The sequence below is a fragment of the Trachypithecus francoisi genome, unplaced genomic scaffold (assembly GCF_009764315.1).
Source record: "Trachypithecus francoisi isolate TF-2019V2 unplaced genomic scaffold, Tfra_2.0 Lachesis_group4, whole genome shotgun sequence".
Taxonomy (NCBI): Eukaryota; Metazoa; Chordata; class Mammalia; order Primates; family Cercopithecidae; genus Trachypithecus; species Trachypithecus francoisi.
The window spans coordinates 8,952,187-8,970,139 of NW_022681469.1; the positions used below are offsets into that span (position 1 = coordinate 8,952,187).

Genomic DNA, 17,953 nt, shown 5'->3' on the forward strand with positions numbered 1-17,953 from the left:
CCTTGTGAGGGTTTACCTATGCAGATCTGCAAGAGAGTGACTCTCCCTATGAAACCTTCGTACAGCACCCTCCTGGATGGCCACCCCTCCAGGGTCCATGGTGAAGTCAGAAAGTTCTTCATGTTATTTCACACCCTTGGGCAGTGTCTCTGCCCCTTGATAGGTTCCTTCCTCTTCCCACCAAGCCTGCTCCAGCATCCTTTTCTCACTTGTATGAAAAGACTGAACAACAACAAATAAAACACAGAGATACAGCAAGCAGATAAGAAAAATGTGACATACATGAGGACAATGTTGTGGGAACCCAGAGAGGAGTCAGTCACTGGGGACAGATTGGTACCACTCCATAAAAACTGCTCCAGCAGAGGGCAAAGATCCCTTAGCTGCCAATTCACAATGTGCTTATACTCATTATCTGAGTGCTCTGCACCATAACTTCTTCATTCTTTGTATTTTTCTGATTATGAAGTTTGGTGTTTATTCTAAAAACTTTGGTATATTCTGAAAATTTTAAAGAAAAAAATCTGGCTCCATCTATGGCTCCATTATACATAAGTAGTGTTTGTTAAAATATGCATATAATTTCTTTTCTTTTTTTTTTTCTGTTTTAGAGACAAGGTCTCTCTCTGTTGCCAGGGCTATTGTGCAGTGGTGGGATCACAGCTCACTGTATCCTCAACCTTCTGGGTTCATGTCATCTCCTGCATCAACCTCCAGATTATCTAGAACTACAGGCACATACCACCATGCCTAACTACTTTTTAAAAATATTTTGTAGAGATGGGGTCTCCCTATGTTGCCCAGGTGGGTCTCAAACTCCTGACCTCAAGCAATCCTCCAGCTTTGGCCTCACAAAGTGTTGGGATTACAGGCATAAGCCACCATGTTCAGCCCATAATTTCCTCATACACACATATATTTGCATCATCTAGCAATAACTTCTCTCGTAAAATATATTTTCATTAAATAAGAATAACATATTCCTTAAAATAAGTTGGAAAATAAACAAAATGATGATTGAAAAGTGATCTGCCATCTGCAAAGAATCATATCAATTTGTAGTGTTTTTATTACATGTAAATGAGCATTTTAGGTTTTTTCCATTTTATCATACTTATATATATGTGTCCATCTGAAGCTAATGTAAACTCTCTATGAGGAAAGTTTACCCTAGAAATTCTCTAAATATTGAAAATAACAAGTAGTAGTAAAATAATCTACTTTACCCTGCCTATCACTGCTGCCACCGACACCCATACACACTGCCCAGGGGCCCAGGTTCCAGTCAGCCCAGCCCACTACTGTCACCACCAGGGCCCATGCATGCCACTTAGGGGTCTAAGGGCTGGCCCACCACTGCTACTGGCACTGCCAATGCCACACACATCATCCAGGGGCCCAAGGACTGACCCACCAAATCTGCTGCTGTGGCCAACACACACCACCTGAGAGCCCCAATACTGGCCTACGTGGGTCCTCCACCTGCCACTATCAGTGTTTGTATATGCCACCCAGAGGACTGAGTACTGACCCACATAGCCCATAGCCACCAATACTGGTGCCCATGTGCATCATCCAGGGTCCAAGGATGAGCCCACTTGGTATCTCTGTCCCCAGGAAAACCTTACCATGGCCTTCACTAACAACCACAGGCTAAACCACTGAGGAACTTGCAGACATCACTGACATTGATTACAGTCAGAGAAATCATATGAAGACCACACTCCTGCACCTACCCAAAATCAAAGCCAAAGCAACCTACCCAATCAACGCTAGAGATACATGTACAGAAAAAAGTCTTTCCCTATGAAAGCCAATGCATAAAATTGAAAGAAGCAACTGTTACACCAGATGCACAGACTGCAAAAACTCAAGAAACATTAAAAAGCAAGGGAACATAATATCTCCAAAGGAACGCAGTAATTCTCTAGTAACAGATCCCAAGGAAAAGAAAATCTTGGAATGCTTGAAGAGGTATTCAAAATAATGATCTTAAGGAATATCAACAATATAAAAGAGAACACAGATTGACAATACAAAGCAATCAGAAAAAAAAAATTCATGATCTGAATGAGAAATTCAATAAAGAGATAGATACTATTTTGAAAAAAAAAAAAGAGAAGAACCAAATGGAAATCCTGGACCTGAATAATTCAATGAACAAAATATATAACCAAGAGCTTCAAAAAGAGACTAGATCAAGCAGAAGAAAGAATTTCTGAACTTTAAGGCAGGCCTTTTAAAATAATTCAGTCTGAAAAAAAACTCTCTTAAGAATAAAGAAAGCCTATATGACACATGGGACACCATAAAGTAAACAAATACTTGAATTTTGAGAGTTCCAGAAAGAGACAAGTTGGGAAAAGTCATAGAAAATCTATGTAATAAATAATAGCTGGAAACTTCCAAAGTACTGTGAGAGATATAGACATTCAGATACAGGAAACTCAAGATTCTCAAATAGATTCAATCCAAAAACATCTTCTCTGAAGCATATTGTAGTCAAATTGTCAAAAGTCAAAGACAAAGAGAGAATTCTAAAAACAGCAAGAGAAAAGTGTCAAGTCACATTTAAGGGAATCTCCATCAGACTAACACCATGTTTTATTAGCAGAAACCTTGCAGGTCAGGAGAGAATGGGATGACACATTCAAAGTGCTGGAAAAAAAACTTTTTTGGCCAAGAATACTATACCCAGCAACACTATCCTTCAGAAATGAGAGAGAAATAAAGCCTTTCCCATACAAGCCAAAACTAAGGTAATCTATTACCACTGGACCAACCCTATAAGAAATGCTTAATGGAGTCCTACTTCTGAAAGTGAAAGGACAGTATCTACCACCATGAAAATGCACAAAGTATAAAACTCATTGGTAGGGCAGGTATACCAATGAGAACAAGAAAGGAATCAAATGTTATTACTATAGAAAACCACCAAATTTCAAGGATAAACAATAAGAGTAAAATAAAGGAACAATGTGTCAGGCCTCTGAGCCCAAGCTAAGCCATCATATCCCCTGTGACCTGCACATATACATCCAGATGGCCTGAAGTAACTGAAAATCCACAAAAGAAGTGAAAATAGCCTTAACTGATGACATTCCACCATTGTGATTTGTTTCTGCTCCACTATAACTGATCAATGTACTTTGTAATCTCCCCCACCCTTAAGAAGGTTCCGTATAGTCTTCCCCACCCTTAAGAAGGTTCTTTGTAATTCTCCCCACCCTTGAGAATGTACATTGTGAGATCCACACCCGCCTGCAAAACATTGCTCCTAACTCCACTGCCTATCCCAAAACCTATAAGAACTAATGATAATCCCACCACCCTTTGCTGACTCCTTTTTCGGACTCAGTTTGCCTGCACTCAGGTGAAATAAACAGCTTTGTTGCTCACACAAAGCCTGTTGGTGGACTCTCTTCACATGGACGCATGAGACATTTGGTGCTGAAGACCTGGGTCAGAGGGACTCCTTCAGGAGACCAGTCCCCTGTCCTCATCCTCACTCCGTGAAGAGATCCACCTACAACCTCAGGTCCTCAGACCAACCACCCAAGGAACATCTCACCAATTTCAAATCGGGTATGTGATCTTTTCACTCTCTTCTCCAGCCCCTCTCGCTACCCTTCAATCTCCCTGTCCTTCCAATTCCAGTTCCTTTTCCTCTCTAGTAGAGACAAAGGAGACACATTCTATCAGTGGACCCAAAACTCTGGCACCAGTCATGGACTCGGGAAGACAGTCTTCCTTTGGTGTTTAATCACTGCAGGTACACCTGCCTGATTATTCACCCACACTCCATGGGTGTCTGATCACCAAGGGGACACCTGCTTTGGTCATTCACCCACATTCCCTTGGTGGCAAGTCAATTGCGGGGATGCCTGCTTTGGCTCCTCACCCACATTGCAGCCCAGGGCTGCTCCCCACCCCCTTATCCTTGTCACTACTTTTCTCTTTAAACTACCTCCTTCACTATGGACAACCTTCCACCCTCCATTCCCCCTTCTTCTCCCTTAGCCTGTGTTCTCAAGAATTTAAAATCTCTTCAAGTCTCACCTGACCTAAAATCTAAGCATCTCATTTTCTTCTGCAACACTGCTTGACTCCAATACAAACTTGACAATGGTTCTAAATGGCCAAAAAAAACGGCCGGGTGCGGTGGCTCAAGCCTGTAATCCCAGCACTTTGGGAGGCCGAGACGGGCGGATCACAAGGTCAGGAGATCGAGACGATCCTGGCTAATACGGTGAAACCCCGTCTCTACTAAAGAATACAAAAAACTAGCCGGGCGACGAGGCGGGCGCCTGTAGTCCCAGCTACTTGGGAGGCGGAGGCAGGAGAATGGCGTGAACCTGGGAGGCGGAGCTTGCAGTGAGCTGAGATCCGGCCATCGCACTCCAGCCTGGGCGACAGAGCCAGACTCCGTCTCAAAAAAAAAAAAAAAAAAACTAAATGGCCAAAAAATGGCACTTTTGATTTCTCCATCCTATAAGACTTAGATAATTTTTGTCAAAGAATGGGCAAATGGTCTGAGGTGCCTGACATCCAGGCATTCTTTTACACATTAGTCCCTCCCTAGTCTCTGCTCCCAATGTGACTCGTCCCAAGTCTTTCGTCTTTCTCTCCTGTCTGTTCCTTCAGTCTCCACTCCAAGTTCTGAGTCCTTTGAATCCTTCTTTTCTATGGACTCATCTGACCTCTCCCCTTCTCCCCAGGCTGCTCCTTGCCAGGCCGAGCCAAGTCCCATTTCTTCCTCAGCCTCTGCTCCCCCACCCTATAATCCTTCTATCTCCTCCCCTCCTCACACCCAGTCTGGCTTACAGTTTCGTTCTGCAACTAGCCCTCCCCCACCTGCCCAACAATTTACTCTTAAAGAGGTGGCTGGAGCTAAAGGCATAGTCAAAGTTAATGCTCCTTTTTTCTTTATCCAACCTCTCCCAAATCAGTTAGCAAATAGGCTCTTTTTCATCAAATATAAAAACCCAGCCCAGTTCATTGCCCATTTGGCAACAACCCTTAGATATTTTACTGTCCTACACCCCAGAGGAAGGCTGTCTTATTCTCAATATGCATTTATTACCCAATCCACTCCTTACATTAGAAAAAGTTCCAAAAATTAGATTCCAGCCCTCAAACCCCACAACAGGACTTAATTAACCTTGCCTTCAAGGTGTATAATAATGGCGTAGAGGCAGCCAAGTAGCAATGTATTTCTGAGTTACAGCTACTTGCCTCCACTGTAAGACAACCCACAACCACGTCTCTAGCATACAAAAACTTGAAAACATCCAAGCCACAGCTCCCAGGGGCTCCTTCAAAACATTCTCATGGACCTTGCTTCACATGCCAAAAGCCTGGTCACTGGGCCTCAGAATACCCACAGCCTGGGATTCCTCCTAAGCCTTGCCTTGTCTGTGCAGGCCCCCACTGGAGGTCTGACTGTCCAACTCACATCGCCACTGCTCCTAAACCCCTGGAGCCCAAACCCAATGTTCCTTGGCTGACTCCCTCCCAAATCTCCTCAGCTTAGCAGCTGAAGACTGACTCTGCCTGATCACCTTGGAAGCCCCCTGGACCATCACAGACGCCAAGCTTCAGGTAACTCTTACAGTGGAGGTAAGTTCATCCCCTTCTTAATCAATACCGGGCTACCCACTCCACATTACCTCTTTTCAAAGGCCTGTTTCCCTTGCCTCCATAACTGTTGTGGGTGTTGATGGCCAGGCTTCTAAACCTCTTAAAACTCCCAACTCTGGTGCCAACTTGGACAATACTCTTTTTAGCACTCCTTTTTAGTTATCCTCACCTGCCCAGTTCCCTTATTAGGTTGAGGCATTTTAACTAAATTATCTGCTTCCCTGACTATTCCTAGGCTACAGCCACATCTCATTGCCACCCCTTTCCCCAGTTCAAAGCCTCCTTCGCATCTTCCTCTCCTATTCCCACACCTTAACCCACAAGTATAGGACACCTCTACTCCCTCCCTGGCAACTGATCACATGCCCATTACTATCTCAGTAAAACCTAATCACCCTTACCTGACTCAATGCCAATATCCCATCCCACAGCAGGCTTTAAAAGGATTAAAGCCTGTTATCACTCACCTGTTACAGCACGGCCTTTTAAAGCCTATAAACTCTTACAATTCCCCCATTTTACCTGTACAAAAACCAGACAAATCTTACCAGTTAGTTCAGGATCTGCACCTTATCAACCAAATTGTCTTGCCCATCCACCCCAAAGTGCCAAACCCATATACTTTCCTATCCTCAATACCTCCCTCCACAACCCATTATTCTGTTCTGGATCTCAAACATACTTTCTTTACTATTCCTTTGCATCCTTCATCCCAGCCTCTCTTCTCTTTCACTTGGACTGACCCTGACACCCATCAGGCTCAGCAACTTACCTAGGCTGCACTGCAGCAAGGCTTTGTGGATAGCCCCCATTACTTCAGTCAAGCCCAAATTTCTTCCTCTTCTGTTACCTATCTCAGCATAATTCTTCATGAAAACACATATGCTCTCCCTGCTGATCATGTCCAGCTAATCTCCCAAACCCCAAACCCTTCTACAAAATAATGACTCCTTTCCTTCCTAGGCATGGTTAGGTACTTCCGCCTTTGGATACCTAGTTTTACCATCCTGACTAAACCATTATGTAAACTCACAAAAGCAAACCTAGCTGACCCCATAAATCCTAAATCCTTTCCCCACTCCCCTTTCCATTCCTTAAAAAACAGCCCTAAAAGCTGCTCCCACACGAACTCTCCCTAACTCATCCCAACTTTTTCATTACACACAGCCAAAGTGCAGGGCTCTGTGGTCAAAATTCTTACACAAGAGCCAGGACCACACCCTATAGCCTTTCTGTCCAAACAACTTGACCTTACTGTTTTAGGCTGGCCTCCACCCCCATGACTGTATCTCTCTAATCCACCTGGCATTCACTTGATTTCACCATATTTCCTTCTTTCCTGTTCCTCACCCTGATCACACTTGGTTTATTGATGGCAGTTCCACCAGGTCTAATTGCCATTCACCAGCAAAGGCAGGCTATGCTATAGTATCTTGCACACCTATCATTGAGGCTACTGCTCTGCACCCCACCCACTACCTCTCAGCAAGCCAAACTCATTGCCTTAACTGAAGCCCTCACTCTTGCAAAAGGACTACGCATCAATATTTATACTGACTGTAAATATGCCTTCCATATCCTGCACCTCCATGCTGTTATATGGGCAGAAAGAGGTTTCCTCACTACACAAGGGTCCTCCATCATTAATGCCTCTTTAATAAAAACTCTTCTCAAGGCCACTTTACTTCCAAAGGAAGCTGTAGTCACTCACTGCAAGGGCCATCAAAAGGCATCAGATCCCATCACTCAGGGCAATGCTTATGCTGATAAGGTAGCTAAAGAAGCAGCTAGCGTTCCATCTTTTATATGTAATTTATTGATTTGTAGAAATGATGTATATGTTCTAGTTACTAAACCTTTGTTGATTCTACACATTTCATAGATCTTTTCACAGTCTGTGGCCTATTTTTAGGTTTCTAAATATGTCTTTTGTCATACACACAAAAACACTAAATTTTAATCTACTCTTATCAAGCCTTTGTTTCATAATTTAAGCATTGTTGCTGGGAACAGGCCCCAAGCCTAGCCATAAATAGGCCATGAGAAACTGGCCACAAACAAGATCTATGCAGCACTGTGAGATGCTCATGATGACTATGACGCACATGCTGGAGGTTGCTTGTTTACCAGAATGAGGGCAAGGAACACCTGGCCCACCCAGGGCAGAAAATCAAGGCATTCCTAAACCACAAACAATGGCATGAGCGATCTGTGCCTTAAGGACATGTTCCTGCTGCAGATAACAAGCCAGAGCCTGTCCCTTTGTTCTCCATAAAGAATACTTTTAGCTAATCTATAAACTGCAGAAACAATGGGCTTACTGTCAATAAATAGGTGGGTGAGCCTCACTGTTTGAGGCTCTCAGCAGTGAAGGCTGCCAGCCCCCTGATCCCACTCTGCACTCTATTTCTGTGTCTGTGTCTTCATTCCTCTCCCACCGCTGTGCCCCACTGGTACCTCCTCCACATACCCAGCACCCACCACTGCCACCCTAAGAGCTGTCTGTGCCTCTGTGCCCCACTGACACCCCCACCCCATACCCATCACCCACCACTGCCACCCTAAGAACCGTCCACCCCTCTGTGCCCCACTGGTACCCTCCCCATACCCAGCACCCACTACTGCCACCATAAGAGTTGCAACTCCTCTGTGCCTCAGCTGCACCCCCGCCCCGTACCCAGCACCCACTACTGCCACCCTTCATATCTGCATTTACTTCCTTAATGCTTTTTAGTCTCCCACCACTAGAGGTGAGTTCTGTGAGAATAAGAACTTGCTCTGTTTTTCTCACCACCATATCTACAACATAGAGAAAGTATCTGATAAATACTTGTTTCCGAGTTGATGGTTATTGACTTGAAAAACAAGCAAAATGCAGCAGATACGCCAAAGACAGTGAAGAATAGGAAAGCCCTTTAGCCCTTTTTCTGTGCAGCGATTTGGTGGTTCATACCTTTTCAAAAAATGGGGTCTGTGGCACTCAGGGGAGAGGCGGCACTGCAGGGAATGACCCAGGGAGGTAGTGAAGGCAGTGGCACAGCTCACTTTCGAAAAGGGCAAGGCAAAGCCCATGAGGGCCTTGACAGAGGCCTCTTTCTGGAATCATTTGGATGGCTGCACGGCACAAGGCAGAGCCCACCACAGCCTCAAACACCTCAGAACCGCAGAACCGTCCACCAGGGGAAAAATATTTCTGGTGGGTTCAAACCTAATCAGCACCAGGGGTCTTCTAAGATCATCTTTCACCCAGATACACCCATGGAGAGAAGCTTTCACGCTAATGCCCTATCTCCTGTCTCTCCTCAATTTTCTAAATAACATTGATTCTATCTGATATTATTTATTATTTTATAATTATTTATTAATTTTATTTTTAAATTTCTAAATTTTCTCTGTACTACCCTTGGTACAAAGCTCCATAACGGCATATGCCAAAACTCCAAACATGCCTATTTTGTTCTGTGTCCCCAGGCCCTAACATTGTGCCTGGCATGTAGTATATGCTCAATACGTGGTGTTAAATGAATGAATGATCACAGGAGAGACAGAAATGTGAAGAAAAGAAGAAAAACGGTTTTTAGAACTGAGAGGGAGGCCGAGCACAGTGGCTCACTCCTGTAATCCCAACACTTTTGGAGGCCAAGGCGGGCAGATCCCTTGAGATCAGGAATTTGAGACCAGCCTAGTCAACATGATGAAACCCCATCTTTATTAAAAGTATAAAAATTAGTCAGGCATGGTGGTGGGTGCCTGTAGTTCCAGCTACTCGGGAGGCTGAAGCAGGAGAATTGCTTGAATTCTGGAAGGTGGAGGTTGCAGTGAGCCGAGATCACACCACTGCACTCCACCCTGAGCGACAAAGCGAGACTCCGTCTCGATGCAAAAAAAAAGAACTGAGAAGCAGATGAAAAAGATGTTACTTTGAAGAGTAAAAGGGAAGTGACTTAAATTGTGTGTGTGTGTATATATATATATGCAAGTGAAGTGAGATGTCTCTGCAAATTAAGAAAAAAACACACTAGTGAGTAAACAGCAAGCTGAAGGAAGCAGAGGCCTCCCACAGGCCTGAAGAAGAAAGAAATTTCTTTCCCAATTAGGCGACACAGCCTTGCATGGTTCCCCAGCAGAGTATGACCAAACTGATGAGTCTTTCCTGGACTCCTGCCTGCAGCTCCACATGATGTCAGGACCTACACACCCACACACACACACATGCACGCACACACACATGCACACTCCTACCACACATACAGCTTCCCAGCCGATAGCACTTCACCCCAGCATGTAGAAAGTGCACTTAAGGACAAAAAGGAACCCAAACTCACCCTCCCTCGCGCTCTGCCAGCCCACGTTTCCCTCTGCTCAATCTCCCAGGCCACTCTGGAGGCCCCAGCTGAGCAACTGAGAGAAAAAGAGAGCGTTCTTCCTGTAATTCACTGAAGACTGTAAAGGCAGCCTCCGCCTCCTCAGGAAACAGCCCAAGGCAAACGTGGACTCAGGCATCTGAGCACAGCGGCCGGCCATGCGAGGATTCATCCCACATCTAGTCGCAGTTCCCACTTACAGAGCAGGGTGATCAGAGATGCCTCCAGAGCCCAGCATGGGGGAGACCTTAGGCCCAGCTCAGCAGGACAACCATCAAGAGGAAGGGAAGGGGTTAACTGCTGAGGGCCAGGTTGGCTGAAATGTAGATGAAATCAGAAATACTGTTTTTGGTAAGGTATTGACCCCTCCAATGCCCAGTTCACAGAATCCCAACTGCAAGGGGCAGGAAATACCAGAAAAGTAGACATGGAAAAATCAGCATCCCCCCACCCCCTGCTTTAGGAGCTCTGCTGGCTTCCTCCTGGGGGCTGCTCTGCAGCACCATCTAGCTTCATGGGGCTTCTGACAGGCTCCTTCCGCCGGCTTCTTCCTCCCTTCTGCCAGCCTCAGCCCTCCTCCTCTTCAGGGCTCACACCCACTCCCCAACACGACTTCTCTCAGGACAGCCACTCTCACAGATGTCTGGGAATGTGCCTCTGTCCCCATCCTGCCGAATCTGTTCCCCACCAGGCTAGGGAGACACGCTTTGGACCAGGAGGAAAGCTTTCCAGGGTCCCTGCGATCCAGCCCCACAAGCAGCCTCTTCTCCCATGGCTGGACAGGCGACCTTCCCGGTGCCAAGCCCATCCTCCCCCACAGCTATGCACCAGCGCACACACATCTACACACGTGTGCACACGTCACACATGCACTGCAGTCCTATCCCATGATGTCCCAGTCTCCAGGCTCTGCAATCCACATGGCTCCATCCCTCCATCTCTCACCTGGGTGGAAGCAGCTGCTGGTCCCCCAGGGCACAGGATGTGAGGAGGACGAGGAGGGTGAGGGGAGAACACCTGAGAGCCACCCTCTTCCCAGGCCCTGGTCCTCCTGGCAGGAGGGTTTCAGGTGTTTCTGCAAAGGAAGAGATTTCTAGAAACAGCCTTCACAATCACAGAAGCATAAATGCAGTTGGAGAGGAAGTTCCGTGTGCAGGCCACAGGCTCAGCATGTCAACAGCCATCAGGTCTCAGGGAGGAGCCAGCATCGGGGACACACGCACCTTCCCTGGGTGCTGAGTGCCTTGTGGAGTCACAACACAGCAGAAACTGAGGAGCCCGGCCTCTCCCGCAGCTGTAGACTGAGAGGAGGGAGGAGAAATGACAGCAGAGACTTGGCCAGGGGCTGGGGCGCCAGGGTGTGTGCCAGGCTGAGCTTCAGAAGGGCTGCAAGAACAGGGTCTTGGATAGGGCAGGAGAAGGACGTCAAGCCGGTTCCTGTTCCTGAGAGGACAGAGATTGTGGCTCCGCTACAGGCTCCGAGCAAAGCCAGCTCCCGGCCTCTGTGTGCTCTGAAGTGGCCTTTAGGACTTCCTCTAACAAATCCTTCCTCGCTTCCCTTGCCTTCCCTAAAACCCACAACCCAGGGAACTCCGAGCCTGACAGACCAGCGCTGCTTCTCAGGAAATGACTGCTTTTCCCCAGCTTGCAAAACACGTGAAATGCTATGCTTTGTTGCTTTCAAATATTTCACAAAATGAAACCCCTTTTGTGAGAGAACATAGTGTCCCAAATCCCTGGTCTCTACTTCATAAGGAAGTCAAACACAGAGGAAGACTTCTTTAAAAACCTTTACTGGGGTAAAAATGATGTAACATTAAATGTACCATCTTAACCATCTTAACCATGGTAGAAAGTACATTCACATTGTTGTGTGCCAGATCTGCAGGACTTTTCAACCTGCAGCACCCAGACTCTCCCCATTACACCCCAACTCCCCTCCCCAAACCCCAGCCCGGGTAACCACCACTCTACTTTCCATTTCTATGATTTTTTTTTTTTTTTTTTTTTTTTGAGACAGAGTCTTGCTCTGTTCCCCACGCTGGAGAGCAATGGTGAGATCTCGGCTCACTACAACCTCCACCTCCCAAGTTCAAGCTATTCTCCTGCCTCAGCCTCCCGAGTAGCTGGGATTAGGCATCCGCCACCATACACGGCTAATATTTATATTTTTAGTAGAAATGGGGTTTTGCCATGTTGGCCAGGCTGGTCTTGAACTCCTAACTTCAAGTGATCCACCTGCTTCGGCCTCCCAAAGTGCTGGGATTACAGGTGTGAGCCACCACGCCCGGCCTGTTTCTATGATTTTTGGCAACATCAGATACTCATGTGAGTGGAGTCCCACAATGTCTGCCCTTCTGAGACTGAGCAGAATGCCCTGAGGTTCGTCCAAGTGAGTGCGGAACCCTCTGCACTCTGCACAGCAGGGCTGTCTTCACAGAATGCAGAGGCTGGGGTCTCGAGGGACTGGAGCTCACTGCAGTTTTCCAAATGTCTGAGGTGGTGCTGAGCTTTCCAAAGGGACCCCACAGAAGGAGGAGCAGTGGGGGTGGCTGAAGTAGAGGGGCATGCTTCAAATATGAAGTCTCTACAGTCGTCAAAACCACAGGCTTTGGGGTGCTGCTGTCAGCCTATCACATCACGAGGGGTCCACCCTCTCTGTGGACTGGTCTTCATGCGCCAGCCTTGAGGGCTGCTCTACCTTGTTATGAACCTGAAGGAAACCCTGGTTATGCCGGGATGGCCCAAGAAGAGGTTTGGGGACACACAGGACACATCTTGATGGGGAAAACTAACAAAGCCCCTCCTCCCATGTCCCACTCCACCCGCCTGCTCATTAAAAGAACCCCCACCCTTCCTTTGCAGTCGGTCAATGCACATAAAACCAACTCATTAAAATGGTAAGACAAAAACCCTAAGCCAGGTACTGCAGTTCATGCCCGCTGCAGTACTAACAGAGGCTCAGCAAGAAACTGTTTCCCTAAAATAGAGAAGAAAAGGCTCACTCATTCTTAAATGAAATATTAAGCATCCAGGGATTGCTCTGAGTAAAACCGAAGCTGCAAATAACTCCTCAAAGATTCAGAAAGTCGATTATTTGCTGAGTTGACCATTTTGCAACATGATCTTTCAACAAATCAGCTCTTAAGAGAATTGATCTCCGTGCAGAAAGAAGGTTGCCGGGTTCTGGTTTGGCGCCGATCTGAGGAAGGATGGGGGCTCCCTGCCCTCTAGTGGCTTTGTGGTTAATGACAAGTGCAGCTAAACGCTCCCCAGAGGGCTGAGAGCCCCGACTCAGCAGGCAGGTGAAACAGTGGGGAGAAGGACTGGACTTCCGGAAATCGAATAAGCCAGGAAGACACATGTTACGCAAGCAAGGAGAAATCTACCAGGACCACGCACCGTATTAGACACAGAGGGCATAAAGATTAGCAAGGCAAATTCCTGACTCGAGGGGCCCTAACTCAGTCTGAGGATGGGGAAAAGACTACGCTGTGGTCACGAAACGAGGTAATAAGCTGTGACAGAGATGCGTCCAGGCTGCCATGCAAGTGAAGAGGAGACGATGTAAACCCCACAAGATGGAAAAACAACCAACTGGGGAAATAAACTTACAAACAAATCAGTAAACCCGCCATTTCCTGTGGCAGGTACTGCCATGGAGAAGACTGCAAGGCACAGTGGAGGGAAGGCCGCGCGGGAAAGATAATGCCTAAGTCTTGAAGAGCTGTAAACATTTGCCTGTCAGATGACGGAGAGAGGACGCCTGAGGCAGAAGGAGAATGGCAAACGCCCGGCCATCGGGACCCTAAGACAGCCCGGCAGGGGCGGGAAAAGGCAGGCAGGCTGGAGGGAAGGACCCGGAAGGACCAGTCGGAGGCTGCTGCAGCGCCCAAGCTAGAAATGAGGAGAACTAACGCAGAGACAGCAGCAAGGGGAACAGATTTATTACAAATTTAGAAAATAGAAACAATAAGGCCGGGACTGGTGGCTCATGCCTGTAATCCCAGCACGTTGGGAGGCCAAGGTCGGCAGATCAACTGAGGTCAGGAATTCGAGACCACCCTGACCAACATGGTTAAACCCCGTCTCTACTAAAAATACAAAAAATTAGCTGGGTGTGGTGGCCCGTGCCTGTAATCCTAGCTACTTGGGAGGCTAAGGCATGAGAATTGCTTGAACCTGGGAGGCTGCAGTGAGCCAAGATCGCGCCACTGCACTCCAGCCCGGGCAACACGAGTGAGACTGTCTCGGAACAAGAAAAAAGAAAAGAAAAGAACAGAACAGAAAAGAGGAGAGAAAAGAAGAGAAACAGTAAAAGAATTTTTAAAAAAAGATGAATTCACAGTTGTTAACACGATTGGACCAGTTGCCACCTCAAAGGGAGTGCTATTCACTGCACAGACATCTTTGTTGTTTTGGAAAACATTATTATACGTTGTTTCATTTCAAAGATGGAAAATGTGTGTGTTTCCTACAGCTTTGGCAGATGGTAGTAAAGTGTCTTGTGACTAAATTTGTATGTTTTGACAATGTTTTGATGGAATTAAGTATCTTGTTCAAATGGAGTCCATGTCTGTTATAGTAATTAAGAAATATTATACTTATTTTAAAACTTTTAACTTCTCCTGTAATCCCAGCACTTTGGGAGGTCGAATCAGGTGGATCACTTGAGATCAGGAGTTTGAGACCAGCCTGGCCAACATAGTGAAACTCCGTCTCTAATAAAATACAAAAATTAGCCAGGCATGGTAGCATGCACCTGTAATCCCAACTACTCGGGAGACACCTTTTTCTGATTCTCATAAAGGGCAGTGGTCACCCAGGCTGCCTGGATGTGGAGCAGCCTGGCATCACAGTACTTTCTAGTGGCCTTTATGGAGAGAGGATTGAGAGGCTGGTGTTTTACTAGAGATGAGCACATCCGTGTGGGGATGCTGGGCTTGAGGCTTCTAGAGACAGAGCAAGCAGGAGCATCGAAAACTCTTGAATGATTCCTGTTTCCCAAGGATTCTTCATGCCCATCCTCCCACTGAAAACAACTAAAAATAAAGAGGATAAAAACATTTTTAAATCTTGTCGACACCATCCAAGGGCCAATGAGATGATAAAGAATGACTTTCTTCCAGCCTGTACTCTTGCCGGGGCGCAGGCACCCTGTGCCCAGCTGCAGCCCTCAACCCCACTCTGTACCTACATTCAACACAGCTCCCCTGGGCTTTGCTTACAGGTTTCTTTTTTCTTTTCTTGTTTGTTTTTGGTTTGGTGGGGGTGGGGGTGCCGCTATTGCTGCTGCTGGTGGTGGTGGTGGTGGTTTATTGCCAAGTGAGACAAAGTGCCCTCTTTTTATTGCAACGGTGACTTTTCTTCACCTTCTTAGCTGGCAGCAAAGGCCTAAAAGAGTCAAGTTGCTTCTAGAAGATTCTAGAGAGATATAGGCAGGCACAAGAGGCCCACAGACAATAATCAGGAGTGGAAATAGAAAGTTCTTAAACTCTAAGTGATTGATAGTGGTAGCAAACAGCTTTGTGAAGGTAAAAACTATGAGTCAATGGTAGTTAAAAGCTGGTGAGAGACCTGATTTTGAAATGAAAAAATCCACCAAAAGAGAAGGATCACCCAAACAGAGAGGGAGGGGCAATTCCTGTAAAATTCCACGGCAGCTTCATATGCTCCCAGGGTTTTCCCAGCACCTCACTACTGGTTCTTCTTCCTGGGATTTTCCCAAATTCTCCATATTTGTTCACCTATAAAAAGTAAGGGCCAGGTGCAGTGGCTCACCCCTGTAATCCCAGCGTTTTGGAAAGCCAAGGTGGGTGGATCACTTGATGTCAGTAGTTCAAGACCAGCCTCGTCAACATGGTGAAACCCTGTCTCTACTAAAAGTACAAAATTAGCCAGGCATGATGGAGCACTCCTGTAGTCCCAGGTACTCGGGTAGCTGAGGCAGGAGAATCGCTTGAACCCAGGAGATGGAGGTTGCAGTGAGCCAAGATCACACCACTATACTCCAGCCTGGGCAACAGAGTGAGACTCTGTTTCAAAAAAAAAAAAAAAAATTTAAGTGAGGACAGCTGGATGGGTCAGCTCACACCTATAATCCCAACACTTTTGGAGGCCGAGAAGGGAAGATCCTCTGAGGCCAGGATTTCAAGACCAGACTGGGAAACAAAAAGACACTCCATCTTTACAAAAAAGATTTTTTAATTAGCTGAGCTTGGTGGAGTGCACCTGTGGTCCCAGCTACCTGGGAGGCTGAGGTGGGAGGATCACTTGAACCCAGGAGGTACAGGCTGTAGTGAGCTATGATTGCACCACTGTACTCCAGCCTGGGTAAAAGAGCAAGACCTTGTCTCAAAAAATATATACAAAAATACAAAATAAAATAAAATTTTTAAAAAGTGAGAGTTTCTGGAATGATTTGAGCTCCACTCCAAATTGTTCCTCTGTAATATTTGATTGAGATGCATTTCCACAGCATTGTACCAAACAAAAGCTTTCTGAAGGTGGAGGCTATATTTGTCTTGCTTATGACTCTATTCCAGCACCAAAACGGGGCCTGGCACACCAGAGATGGAAGAATGAGCGAGTGAGGAATGAGAAAAACCACCACTCCTTTATTCCAGGGAGTGGATGGAACAGGTGTGGCCACAGCCCTTACCCCCACCCCTCCCCACCCACTCAGGCCCAGAGGGAAGCCTCAATCCTCATGGCTTAAGCCCCTCTTCTGATGTGGACACCCACCCAGTCCTGAGCCAGCTCCTAACACTGAGGACACAGCGAGCAGAGGCAAAGTCCCCCAGTCTCTGACTTTGCCGTCCCCCGGGCCTGGCACTAGACCAGCCTGCAAGTGCTCCAGACCCAGGCTGGCCCCACCCCGGAGCTACAGACACCCCGGGGACACAAACCCTTCCCCAGAGCCACAGCTTCCTGGGCTCTGGTCACATGCCCACAGTTCCACCCATGTGGCCTTCCCGCAGCTGTGCCAGGGCCCCTGACACCTTGCCGTGGCCGCTGGGCTCTCTGGGGACTCATTCTGCAGGCAGAGAAATGGACACCTGGCTTTCCACTTCAGCCTCTGGAGCTTACTGTTTCTCCTCACAGGCCTTCTGGTCAGCCTGGTTCCCTGGTCCTATAGCGGCAAGTGACACAAGGCCTGTGAGGCTGCAGCTGACTGTGGCGGAGATTGTCACACAGAGGCTTCCAGGAACATTCCAGGTGGAGGTCAGAGACCCCGGCCAGCATGTCCTAACTGCAGGGAGTGGCACCTGTGCTCAGAAGGACTTGGTGACCCAGGTAAAGTTCTTGTTCAGCGTGTAGCCCTGGCCTCCCGCAGATCCTCAGGCATCTGGCCCCTAACCCAATAGAATGGAGGCTTCAGCCAGAACCTGGGACAGAGGAAACTGTCACCCATAGTCCCCATTCATGCAGGGTAATTAATCGGCTGGCATCAGCCGACAGAGACATTCAAGAGAGTTCCATAACCTCGAAAGGAGCGTCAGGGCCAAGAAGTCTGGGGAGCAGCAGAGCCTGAGATAAGGCAGCATCCTACCTGCATCTGAATCCCAGCCTTGTCAATCACGCCCTGTGTGAACTTGCACAAGCTCCTGAGCTGTGCTGCCTCCCAGTTTTGTCATTTGTGTGATGGGGATACAATTGTTAGCTCATTGCATTGGAGGGGGACTGGAGGACCCAATGTCTGTCAAGCACTAAAGTACTGCCCAGGGTCCCCATGTGGTGGTGGGTGCCACAGCGTCTGTCTCCGGGTAGGGGCCTGCCGGAAGCGGGACTAGGGAATGATAGCCAGTGCAGCCGGCTATGAGCAGGGAGGCTGAAGGGCAGAGTCAAGGCTGACTCCACACATGGGGCTGTGCCCCGTGGGGTGAGTGCGGATCTGGAGGAAGAGGCCTAAGAGAGAAGAGGCCACCTGAACCATGAGACCATGAGAC

At 47.3% G+C, this 17,953-nt stretch overlaps 1 protein-coding gene across 3 annotated transcripts in view; it reads right to left on the reverse strand.

Annotated features, from left to right (window-relative positions):
- GIMAP8 (GTPase, IMAP family member 8) overlaps window positions 1-11,526 on the reverse strand; it is a 31,506-nt gene extending 19,980 nt beyond the window's left edge. The window contains exons 1-3 of one of the 3 annotated variants that reach the window (XM_033193688.1): window positions 11,228-11,526; window positions 10,950-11,079; window positions 10,205-10,320 (exon numbers count right to left, since the gene is read on the reverse strand). In XM_033193688.1, coding sequence (XP_033049579.1) covers window positions 10,205-10,242 — 38 coding nt within the window. In that variant the 5' untranslated portion in view covers window positions 10,243-10,320; window positions 10,950-11,079; window positions 11,228-11,526. Of the gene's footprint in view, window positions 1-9,965; window positions 10,042-10,204; window positions 10,321-10,949 lie in introns of all 3 variants that reach the window. The other 2 variants (XM_033193690.1, XM_033193689.1) reach the window with 2 other exon arrangements.
- Between the last annotated feature and the right edge of the window lie 6,427 nt (window positions 11,527-17,953).